Here is a 13,028-nt window from a genome sequence, read left to right on the forward strand (position 1 = left end):
ACGGTTACAGGATTCCATTCTGCCTCAAACCGCCTCTGACCACATCGCCCATCAACCTCTCTCCCAACTACAAAGAAGAGGACAAGAGGCTAGCATTGCAACAGGAGGTGTCGCTACTTGTGCAGAAGAAGGCAGTGGTTATAGTCCGGGACCATCAATCCCCGGGCTTCTACAACCGTCTCTTTCTTGTGGCCAAGAAGACAGGAGGTTGGAGACCGGTGCTGGACGTCAGCTCTCTCAACGAGTATGTCACCAAGCAGACGTTCACAATGGAGACGACCAAGTCGGTCTTAGCAGCGGTCAGACAGGAGGACTGGATGGTCTCGTTGGACTTGAAAGATGCATACTTTCACGTTCCCATTCATCCAGACTCCCAACCTTTCCTGAGATTCGTTTTCGGAAAGGTTGTCTATCAGTTCCAAGCCCTGTGTTTTGGCCTAAGCACAGCTCCTATGGTCTTTACTCATCTGATGAGGAATGTAGCGAAATTCCTGCACTTATCGAACATCAGAGCCTCCCTCTACCTAGACGACTGGCTGTTGAGAGCCTCCACGAGTCGTCGTTGTCTGGAGAACCTCTCTTGGACTTTAGATCTAATCAGAGACCTAGGTCTATTAGTCAATATAGAGAAATCTCAACTCATTCCCTCCCAATCCATTGTGTACCTGGGAATGGAGATTCAGAGTCGGGATTTTCGGGCTTTTCCATCGGCCCCCAGGATAAACCAAGCCCTAGAGTGCATCATGAGCATGCTGAAGAGGAGCAATTGCTCAGTGAGACAGTGGATGAGTCTCACAGGGACCCTCTCATCACTGGCCCTGTTTGTCGAGCTAGGGAGACTCCACCTCCGCCCTCTTCAATTCCATCTTGCGGCTCATTGGGACAAGGGCTCGACTCTAGAAGCAGTCTCTATCCCTATCAACCAAGAGATGAAGACCACGCTCCGGTGGTGGAAGCACAATCTCCTTCTCAAGGAGGGTCTATCATTGGCCATCCAGACCCCCCATCTTCATCTCTTCTCGGATGCATCGGACTCGGGCTGGGGTGCGACCTTGGACGGACGGGAATGCTCAGGAGTATGGAACAAGGAACAAGGATTACTCCACATCAACTGCAAGGAACTGTTAGCAGTTCATCTTGCCCTGTTGAACTTCAAGTCCCTCCTGCTAGGCAAAGTGGTGGAGGTGAATTCAGACAACACCACAGCCTTGGCTTACATCTCCAAGCAAGGACGGACCCATTCGAGGAGCCTTTACGAGATCGCAAGGGACCTCCTCATTTGGTCAAGAGGTCTAAACCTCACACTGGTCACGAGGTTCATCCAGGGCGATATGAATGTTTCAGCGGATCGCCTCAGCAGAAGGAATCAGGTCATTCCCACGGAATGGACCCTCCACAAGAGTGTGTGCAACAGACTTTGGACCTTGTGGGGTCAACCTACCATAGATCTGTTTGCCACCTCCATCACCAAGAGACTTCCGCTTTATTGTTCCCCTGTTCCAGACCCTGCAGCGGTTCATGTGGATGCTTTTCTTCTGAACTGGTCCCATCTCGACCTGTACGCATTCCCTCCGTTCAAGATTATAAACAAAGTTCTGCAGAAATTCGTCTCGCACGAAGGGACACGGCTGACGCTGGTTGCTCCCCTTTGGCCTGCAAGAGAATGGTACACAGAGGTACTTCAATGGCTAGTCGACTTCCCCAGGACTCTACCTCTAAGAGTGGACCTTCTACGTCAACCACACGTAGACAGGTTGCACCCAAACCTCCACGCTCTTCGACTGACTGCCTTCAGACTGTCGAAAGATTCGCTAGAGCTAGAGGCTTTTCGAAGGAGGCAGCCAGTGCGATTGCCAGAGCTAGAAGAATTTCCACTCGTAGAGTCTACCAGTCTAAGTGGGAGGTCTTCCGAAGCTGGTGTAGAGCCAATTCAATATCCTCTACCAATACCTCTGTGATCCAAATAGCTGACTTCCTTCTTCATCTTAGGAATGAGAGATCCCTTTCAACACCTACGATTAAAGGGTATAGGAGCATGTTGGCCTCAGTTCTCCGCCACAGGGGTTTGGACCTGTCTTCCAACAAGGACCTTCAAGACATTCTCAAGTCTTTTGAGACGTCTAAAGAACGTCGTCCTTCCACTCCAGGCTGGAATCTAGACGTAGTCTTAAGGTTCCTTATGACATCTAGGTTCGAACCTCTCCAGTCAGCTTCCTTCAAGGATCTTACCCTCAAGACTGCTTTTCTCGTTTGCCTTGCAACAGCTAAGAGAGTCAGTGAGGTTCATGCCTTCAGCAAGAACATTGGTTTCACAACCGAATCAGCTACATGTTCTTTTCAGCTTGGATTCCTAGCAAAGAACGAGCTTCCTTCACGTCCTTGGCCTAGATCGTTCGAAATACCTAGCCTCTCCAACATGGTAGGTAACGAACTAGAGAGAGTTCTTTGCCCTGTCAGAGCTCTCAAATATTATCTGAAGAGGTCTAAACCTATTCGAGGACAGTCAGAAGCCTTATGGTGTGCCATCAAGAAACCCTCGAGACCCATGTCCAAGAATGGGCTTTCGTACTATATAAGGCTTCTGATCAGAGAAGCACATTCTCACTTAAAGGAGGAAGACCTTGCATTGCTGAAGGTAAGGACCCACGAAGTAAGAGCTGTAGCTACTTCGTTGGCCTTTAATAAAAACCGTTCTCTGCAGAGCATTATGGATGCAACCTATTGGAGGAGCAAGTCAGTGTTTGCATCATTTTATCTGAAAGATGTCCAGTCTCTTTACGAGAACTGCTACACCCTGGGACCATTCGTAGCAGCGAGTGCAGTAGTAGGTGAGGGCTCAGCCACTACATTCCCTTAATCCCATAACCTTTTTAACCTTTCTCTTGAATACTTTTATTGTTGTTTTTATGGTTGTTACGGTAGGCTAAGAAGCCTTCCGCATCCTTGGATTTGGCGGGTGGTCTATTCATTCTTGAGAAGCGCCTGGGTTAAAGGTTTGGTAGAGGTCCTTTAGTAGGGTTGCAACCCCTTGTACTTTGGCACCTTTGGGTTGATTCAGCCTCCAAGAGGAACGCTGCGCTCAGTAAGGAAGACGAACTTTAAATAAAAGGCAGAGTAACGGTTCTATTCGACTTCCTTACCAGGTACTTATTATTTCATTGTTATTTGAGATAACTGTTATATGAAATATGGGATACTTAGCTATCCTTTAATCATGTACACTGGTTTTCACCCACCTCCCTGGGTGTGAATCAGCTACATGATTATCGGGTAAGTTTAATATTGAAAAATGTTATTTTTATTAATAAAATAAATTTTTGAATATACTTACCCGATAATCATGATTTAATCGACCCTCCCTTTCCTCCCCAGAGAGAACCAGTGGACCGAGGAATAATTGAGGAGGTGTCAACAACAAATGATTGAGTACCTGGCCACAGGTGGCGCTGGTAAGTACACCCCCTTCTAGTATTGTGATAGCTGGCGTATCCCTCCATAGAATTCTGTCGGGCAACGGAGTTGACAGCTACATGATTATCGGGTAAGTATATTCAAAAATTTATTTTATTAATAAAAATAACATTTTTTGTCAGTTTATTTAACAGAAACAATTATTATCGAGATATTCAAGTTTTTAGTTCATAAAATAAGCTGTATTTCTGTTCAAGAAAGTATAGATAACATACTGTGCAAGAGACAACACATAAGTTATGTTATGCTTCAAGATTAGTGGCGTAGGCTAAGAGTCTGAACAAAAACACACCGAACACAAAGTAAGTACAGTTAAGCTGTATTCATACTGAGAAATGAACCATTCTTTTGATTTTAAGTACACCTAGGAAAGTAAAGTTCTTGAGAATAAATGATACCTATTACAACTGGTTCTTGGGCATTACATAAATCCTAAATTAGAGGTATTTTAGATGTTTCACACTTTTGACCACAAAATTCTAAACATTCATTAATCATGATTCAGCAAGCCATTCCTAAAATTTGAAAATGTCAACATCTATGTATGACAAGTCATTAAACTAATTAGGCAGAGTACTTTTTGTTCACCCACAATCTCTTTGATAAACTTCAAAAAATAAAATAATACCTTATCTTCAGGGATCCCAGCTTCATGGCATAGACTGCTTACTTCTGCAAGAGCATCGGCATTGCGACCCGTAATTGCAATATAGCACCCTTCTTTTGCTAAAGCTATAGCACATCCTCTGCCAATACCTGATGAGGCACCTAAAACAGAAAGACAACATATGTAATAAATAAGGCTCAAAGTTTTGATCTAGGAAATTTACACTTCCAAATTCTTTTTCTACAAGTACTGTAGATACTTGCGTATCATGGTACTTTAGAAGACATAATTTTGAAATTTATTTCAAAGGGGGTCACATCATACACGAGATATAAAATTAGCATACGTACTGCCGGCCATGGCTATGCTGTTCACCTAACTACAGTCTATATCTATTTACTGGTAGAAAAAAAATACAGCTGTATTTGAAATAAACACTATTTTCATGAAAATTATATTTTACTTAACTATCTAATAATAATGCATGTAATATAAACATATCAATATCTTATTACAAAATATAAATATAGCAAATATACATCTTTTCCACTCTTTACACTTAACTGATCAAGACTACAGTCCATGCTTTACAAATCAGTTGATTAAGGTAAACTACCTATTGACTTTATTGTAACAGTAAAAAGAAATAATTATGACTTGTAGTGTTTTTATTTTAGTATAGAGAATAAAGGTAAATAACCTTTATTAAAGATACAAAAAACCATGCGTAAAATTAATATCAATAAGCTAAAATCCTCCAAAGTACACTAGCTCTCTGTGTCCATATAGTTAAATAAGACTTTGAATTCTTCATTATCAAGTTAGTCATCATACAGATCATTTTCCAAGTCTTTGATAATTTCAAACTCTTCTACATCTTCCTATAAGGCATCATATTCATTTCCATGTAAAGCATTTGCTATCCCACATTTTCTTAATGCTTTAACTATTAAAATTTTATCTACCTCAGCCATAAATTCTTTTACCTACAAACACGGAGCTTTCAGCCTTCCTCTTTGTAAATGTTTTATCCCTTACAAGTTTTTTAGGAGGATGTCTTTAAATGGCTTATTAATGGACACGTCGAGAGGTTGAACAATGCAAGTGACCTGCTAGAATAGGGCAACACTTTAGGAGAGCTAAAAAGGCTGCTCTCCTTTCAAAAAGTTGATGTCATCCTGGTGACCTTCCTCCGTCCAGGAGACGGATATCATACGTTGGCCTACGTGGACTCCCCACCCATCTGGAAATGTCCAAGGAGAAAAGGAACTCTGGAGGAGGCAGTGAGAGCAGCATCCTTGTTGAAGGTTTTCTTCCTCCAAGCACCCTCTGAGGTCCCTCCAGGATTTTTCTCATATTCTTACAAAGAAAAAAGGAGCGTTGAGGTGTTGCGTCCATGCTAACCTGAGGTCCCATTGAAGAGATTTGAGGCGCGATCTCCCTCCTGGCACAAAGGGAGACGAAAACACCGCAAGCTTAAGAAGATCCATGATGGTCTGGAGAATCAGCAATTGAAAGGCACTTGTTAAGGAAAACAGCAACTGGGAGAAACTCCCCTTCCGAAGGAAGAATGGAGGCAATGCATCTTCGAAGAAGGAGGGTCTAGAAGTTCCAATACAATTTAGAGAATAGGAACTGAAGGGCACATATCTCAGGAAGGCACCTAGGAGAAAACTCTCCCTGAGAAGACTATGAAGGTAGACTGGAGAAAATGCAGCTACTACAAAGATGTCTAGAAGAGTCTAGAAATTCCAAGACTAACTAAAGACCAACCCTAGAGGCGTCAAAGATCCCCTCTCTAAAGAGGGAGGATCTGGCCAGGTTAAAGAACTTGGAGCATGCTCCGAAGAGCTAATGCTCTCTAGGAAAGGTCCTAGGTAAGCATGCTACAAAGAGCTAATGCTCTGGAGGAGACCTCCAGAAGGGCAAAGGCCCTGGGTTCGAAGCTGAAGAATACACTTGTAGTCACCAGCAGCAACTCGCAAGGGGAAGATCCTCTGGAGGAGAGATATGTCTCCCCTGAAGGTCCCCGGACAGGCAAGAGAAGAACAGGAAAACCCAAGGAGCTACTGTCTTCAGGGAAGGGCTGTTCCTTCTCATGCAGGGAGGGGATCCTTCATGAGAACATTCACCTCAAAGTCTTAAGGGTTCCAATCTCAAATAAAAAAAAAAAAACTCCCCTTGGGATGAAAATATTCAAACTTCCCAAAGGATACAGTAAAGCTTCCTACCTCGAACATTACAAAGAAAACAAATCTGGAGATGTTTGCATTTTTCCTAACGATACAAACCTTTAGCTATTTATTAGAGGTATTAATTTTGGTGAAGCTGAAAGGACAAGCTATTAAAATTTAGCAAGGGTTAACTACATCCCGTTGGTTAGAGGGAGGGGGAGGGAGTAGTTAGCTACCCCTCCCACTCACACACGTGTTCATGAGCTCACTTTAGTTGGAGGTAGGACTTCAAGGGGGATAGAGCTGGCGGGTAAGTTTGTATAAATAGCTAAAGGTTTGTATCATTAGGAAAAATACAAATTATCTCCGAATTTGTCACTTGTTCTGTAACTGGAATACAAACCTACGCTATCTATTACAGCTGACTCACCCATTAGGAGGGTGGACGTCCCTGCCAAACTGGCTTTTTGGCTACCCAGGGGCTCCTTATTTTGAATAAGTAGGTACCAAAAATAAGGAGTCCCTACACCTCACTAAACCTTGCTACACAAGGTCCGCGGCCTACGCAAGCTGTATGTAGATAAGCAGTGTGACTGTCAAGGTAAAAGTTATTCAGAGTCCTTATTATAAAAACTGTTGTAACGAAGACTTTCCCAATACCACCTCACCAGGGTATGGGGATGTAACAGTATTGACATAATACTAGGTACTCAAGGAAACATGGTTTACCTGCAGTGGTTTGAGGTCAGCTTGTGCAGAAAACACAGGCTGCTGCCTTCCCCAAGAGAGGTGAGGATGAAGAAAAGAATAAGAGCCAGTCAAACCTTTTCATTCATGCAGACTAACACTGGGTAACAGTGCCCTCAACCTTCTGCTACTTGTCCAATAAGGAGCTTGAAGTATCATACCACCTGTTATGCAGCTATCACAGGGCCGATAGAGAACGTATCGAGCCTCCTGTGGGTCACGTCTTGCAGGTAGTGGGCTGTGAACGTATTTTGACGTTTCCACACCCCAGCCTGTAGAACCTGTGTTACTGTACTGAGAAGTTTCTTTTGAAGACCAGGAACATAGCTACACCCGACATCGGGGGCTTTGGGGGTGACGTGAAGAAGGGTCTGGATTCAGGGCATGGTCTATGACCCTGGTAATCCCAGCAGAGATGGTATTCTTGGACAATCCTCTTGTTCCGCCCTGTGCTGATGAAAAGTGAAGGCATACAGGGCTGGGCTGCTGCTGTTTTGTTGAGGTAAAGCCTAAAACTTCTCACTGGATAGTGTAAGAGAGGATCAGGGTCGTTTGTTAAAGAGCAGAGACTTGAAATCTGGAAGAGTCGAATCTGGGATCTGCCTACCCCGGATTCTGAGTCTTAGCAATAAACTTGGGGATGAAGCGGAAAGTTACCTCTCCCCATCCCCTTGAATGGGCGATGTCGTACGAGAGACCATGAAGTTCACTGACTCGCTTGGCCGAAGCCAGAGCTAGCAGGAACACCATCTTCCAAGTTAGATGACAATCTGTTGCCTGGCATAAAGGTTCATAGGGAGAGACCTGAGAGCTCAAACCACGTTCCAAGGGGGAGGTCTCACTTATGACTGAGGACAGGTAAGTTTGTAACTCTGTATGAGTAAGGAAAGTTCTAGCAATGAGGAAATGACTGTTCACCATCTGAGCCAAAAGCAAAGTAAGCTCATTCACAGATGTGTGAGTGGGAGGGGTAGTTAACTAGCCCCTCTCCTTCCCAATAACTAGTGGGATGGGTAGTTAACCCTTGCTAAATTGTAATGTCTCGTGCTTTCAGCTTCGCCGAAAGTAATACCCCTAATAAATAGCGTAGGTTTGTTTTCCAGTCACGGAACAAATAAGTATTAAGTGAGAGGTTGTAGTAACACTACCTCAAGGATAACTCCAAGGACATAAAGACTGCTTCCCCAAGAACGACAATCACATGAGCTACAAAGTTCAGTTCCCCAGATGCCAGTCAGGGACGAAACTCAAAGCTTTGAACACACACACGTTCACGAACCGCTTGGATACAATCAAAGACTCTGCAAGAACTCAGGGGAAGAGATAATTCTTACCATTGATAAGGTGCTGAGCAATCACCAAAGGCCTTATAACAAATAAATGCTGAAAAAGAAAGATAACAAAATAAAAAATTCCAAAATTCTAAATGAATCCCCAGTGAGCCGGAGGGGGCCCTGTTCCAGCTTTGCTGTTATTTATTCTCCTATCGTAAAGGATGATGGTTCGTATTTGTGTAGGAACAAACCAGCTTTTTGTCAGGGTTCAAGAGCTATTCGGTGTCTCCCGGGAAGCTGACTATACCAGACGAGTGGTCAACCCAAGAAGAGAGGGGGGGGGGGGGGGGGGCAAAAGTCACAAGGATAGCCACAGCTCACAAAGGGCATCAGGAGGAAAGGTCCAATGTTTCTTCAGGGGGAGCAATGTGGTCTTCAAGTCCCAAAAGACATCCGGGGGCCACAGGAACATCCCACTTACTCGTTCGTCCTCTGGAGGAGACTGAACAGGCACAGGCAGGAGGGGGCTTCCCATGGAACAAGAAAAAAATCTAGGTTTCTTGACCTTTACGGCAGAGCTCAAGGGCAACGAATCCCTCTCGGACTTCTTCTTCCTCCTCTGGTGGAACTGCTCCCACTGGGAGGATGGCCACTCCTGACACTCGCTGCAGAGAAACTCCTCCATGCAGGAGTATTCTCAGCACGAAGAGCAAAGCTGGTAAGGATCCGTCTCCAAGTAAGACCAGAACGTACCACAAGTAAGGTCGGTCATGCCCGGACAAACCCGCAAGATGGTTCCTCAGAAAACAGCGCAGTTAGCCCAGAAACATGAAAAATAAATCGAAGTTAGGACAGCCATTGAACAGAAAACATGGTAGTATGTCTGCTCTTGACCAGGCCAAATCAAGTGGTTGAACTAGTGAGTTAGGGAAATAGCAGAGTATCCCCTGCTATGCCCCCACAACTTCTGCAGGGAGGTTGGCTGCTACCTCGCTAAAAATTTTCATGGTCTCAACACCAGCTTTTGCTGAATCTATCTCTTACATAAAGAACGAGGGTATGTATTTGTGTCGGGACAATTAAATTTTTCCTAACCATACAATCCTGAGACCTTTAAGTTGCACTACCTGCCTCGCTTACCCCACTAGTCCTAGGCCAAAGGTCAAAGTGAAGGTTAAGTGCTACCTTTTGGGTGGGCAGGGCTTCCCTACCATCAGACAGCCAGCTGTGTTTACCTTGTTAAAAGTTTGATTAGACTTAGTTAGAATCTCACGCAGCATTTTTGTTGTAATTTATATTTTTTCTCAGGTAAAATGCATGAAAACACAGCAATTCTTCTAAATACATTACTTGCGCAAATACATAAGAGAGGAAATATTAATCAACTTAAATAAGTACAAAATTTTTCCAAGTTATGTAGTCTTTTTCGCACTGTCACACATGGTAGCTCATGTTACTTCGTATGTTTACGTATTACTATTATTTCTAATTCTACCACTTTATGCACTCTGAAAATGTTTCCCCAAATGATCTCTGTGCTCTAATGGAAACACCATAGCTTCTCTTAATGTATTACTATTGGCTATTAAACTTTGGTGAGCGCTATTGATTTGTTTAAGTAGATAAACATTGTAATAAAGCCTTTTCTCTCCTATTTTTACAAATTTTACTTCAAATTGGCCAATCAGAATACAGATATATCTTAATCACTCCTTTTGATTGTGTCATCATTATATTCATTAAAAAATATGCAGTTCATCAGTTTTTTTTTTTTTCAAATCTTAGTTGAGGCATGGCTACTGAACGGGAAAGATCTGAACATACTCCAGAAAGAGTTATTAGACAAGTTTTAACTAATAACGAAGTAAGTTTGATCTTCCATCAGAAATAACGTTTCAAGCTGTGCATAATTGCATTTTACATAAAGGTGAAAGATCAACATTACTGGCAATGTCACAGTAAAGCTATAAAGATGAAACTAAGAAGCGTGTCCATTGCAGTTTTACAGTACAGCTAGAAAGACAAAATTAAGAAACATGTCTGGTGCATTTTCTCTGGGAGTGATTACAAATCTAGTTTTGTGGACAAGTGTTACTTTGAAGCTGAACCCCTGCTCTATTTTCTACAATGAATTAAGCTCCAACTATTATGATAATGTAGTTGCAGACTTAGTCTCAGCCTAAGCTAGCCATTTCAGATCAAGTCTCAGCTTAAGGTAAGGCTACCGCTATTTAAGGGGGGTCGCAGGGGGGGGGGTGAGTTAACGATACAGCTTCTTGGTTAGGTTAGTTTAAGTTAGGTGGGGAAGATTAGGTTAGGTAGGGAAGATTAGGTTAGGTAGGGAAGAGTAGGGTGGGTAGGTTAGGTGGGGAAGAGTAGGGTGGGTAGGTTAGGTGGGGAAGATTAGGGTAGGTGGGGAAGATTAGGGTAGGTAGGGAAGATTAGGTTAGGTGAGGACGAATAAGTTAGGTGGTGACGATTAGGTTAGGTGGGGACAATTCAGTTAGCCTAGGTGGAACAATTCGGTTAGGTGGCGACAATTAGGTTATGTGGGGAAGATTAGGCTAAGTGGAGAAGGTTAAGTTAGCTGGAACACTTGTATTTGTTTCCCTTTTTAAATCGAACCATGTTAAAATTAGAAAAGTTTGCATTCAATTTTTTTTTTTTTTTTTTTTTTTTGTCTGCATCTTTTCCCACTTTTATGTGGGGTTGATGTTTCTGGCCAGCATTCTCCATAAAAACAATGGTGTTTGTTAATATAACGGAGACATTTAGTTTTTAAGTGTTATTTGATCCTCTCATTTTTGCATGAAAAACCATTTTTCCTGTTTGTTTTCTTGTTGTTTCGTTGGTTTCTGGTGTTATTGTATTAGTTTCTGTAATTTGGTAGTTCTCATTTAACCTATCCATAAGTCATATTTTAATCGACAAACACATAAGTTATTATGGCCGAGCCCATATTAAACATATAGAGAAAAATACCAAATTAACCAGCAGTCGTCCATTTCTTAAAGTGAACTTTAGTTTTGCTAGCAATCAAAGTATCATATATTAACCTAAATATATATAAATACACACACACATGTATATACTGTATATATATATATATATATATATATATATATATATATATATATACATATAAAAATTAGACTATAGCCTATATCAGTTTAGTGAGATCGGTGTTACTCTATGGACACGAGTCGTGGTATGACAATGTAACAATCTCCAATAGATTTAGTAGACTTGAGAACAAAGCCCTCAGAAGGGTATTGGGAGTTAAATGGCAGGACATAATTAGAAGTGAAACTAAAAAGAGATTACTAGAGTGCCATAAGTGGATGAGATCATGATGAGGGGTAGATGAAGATGGTTTTGGCATGCTCTTCGCACTCCCCAAGAGAGAATAGTTCACCAAACGTTCAGCTGGGCTCCACAAGGCACTATAAGAGTTGGAAGACCCAGACCCACATGGCTGAGGACTATGAAGTACAAAGTAGGAGATGATGAATGGAGAAGTATTGAATTTAAAGCTCAAGATAGAGACGACTGGTGAAATCTAACCAAGGCCCTTTGTGTCAATAGGTGATGATGATATATATATATATATATATATATATATATATATATATATATGTATACATATACATACATACACATGTATGCATATACATATATACACATGTATACATCTACATACATACATACATATGTATACTTATACATACATAGGTATACATATACATAATAATAATACTAATAATGGTATTAGGTAACAATATCAAAGTACCTAGCACAATTTCATTAGTATATATATATATATTATATATATATACATATATATATATATATATATATATATATATATATATATATATATATATATATATATATATATATGCACACACACAAGTAATTACTCATGTATCTCGCATATTATCAATGGATGAAACAAAAACTACTCACATTTACCTCAACATAAATTGAACATTATGTCAGTAAATTAAACCTATATTGAGCTAGTCAGTATCGCCCGAACCTGAATCGGCATCATCAGCATGTCTCTGAAGACAGCTTTGGACCTCAGCATGGACCCAAGGACCAAGGGCCCTATATTGGTGGTCTAGGTGAGGGGAGATATTAATTGAAATTATGCCTTACCCTAATACCGGTAGGATATCCATAACTGACTTATAAGTCATGTGGTTTCTGAGAAGGGACGATATGACAGAAGACCGATTATTAAGAAGCATATTTACGCCTAGTTACAACAATTGCAGTGTCTAATTATACCTGCATACCTGTTACGAGCGCCACTTTCTGATTGAGTCCTGTACCATTAGACGATGACATTATGATTGAAGGGAAGGAAATGCACTCGAGTTAAAACTACTGCAACTGTTTGGTGATCGGTATTTTTAAGTCTTCGCTGACCGACTGGCGAAGAGTAACTAAAGTTAACGGTTCGTTCGTTCGTTCGTATTGTATTAAAGCCAACACTTCTGGCAGTAAAAAAAAATAAGATTTATTAAAGGAAATGGCCCACAGCCTTATATCAGAGAAATGAATCTGGATAAGGCATCCTTTGTAATGAAGACAAGATATTGAATATGCTCAATTTAAAAGCGAATTTTTGGGGAAAATATGAAGATTTGTGTGACCCGTGCAAAGATTAAGATACTACTGAACATTTATTTTTATGCCCAAAATTAGGGAAGCTAATGAATGTAGACTTAAGTTTAGGTACGCTGAAAA

The 13,028-nt window shown here is 41.5% G+C and overlaps 1 protein-coding gene across 1 annotated transcript in view; it reads right to left on the minus strand.

Annotated features, from left to right (window-relative positions):
• LOC137639905 (uncharacterized oxidoreductase TM_0325-like) overlaps nucleotides 1–12,744 on the minus strand; it is a 56,131-nt gene extending 43,387 nt beyond the window's left edge. Inside the window, exons 1-2 of the mRNA XM_068372180.1 lie at nucleotides 12,575–12,744; nucleotides 4,100–4,239 (exon numbers count right to left, since the gene is read on the minus strand). Coding sequence (XP_068228281.1) covers nucleotides 4,100–4,239; nucleotides 12,575–12,626 — 192 coding nt within the window. The 5' untranslated portion in view covers nucleotides 12,627–12,744. The remainder of the gene's footprint in view (nucleotides 1–4,099; nucleotides 4,240–12,574) is intronic.
• Between the last annotated feature and the right edge of the window lie 284 nt (nucleotides 12,745–13,028).

The sequence above is a fragment of the Palaemon carinicauda genome, chromosome 4 (assembly GCF_036898095.1).
Source record: "Palaemon carinicauda isolate YSFRI2023 chromosome 4, ASM3689809v2, whole genome shotgun sequence".
Taxonomy (NCBI): Eukaryota; Metazoa; Arthropoda; class Malacostraca; order Decapoda; family Palaemonidae; genus Palaemon; species Palaemon carinicauda.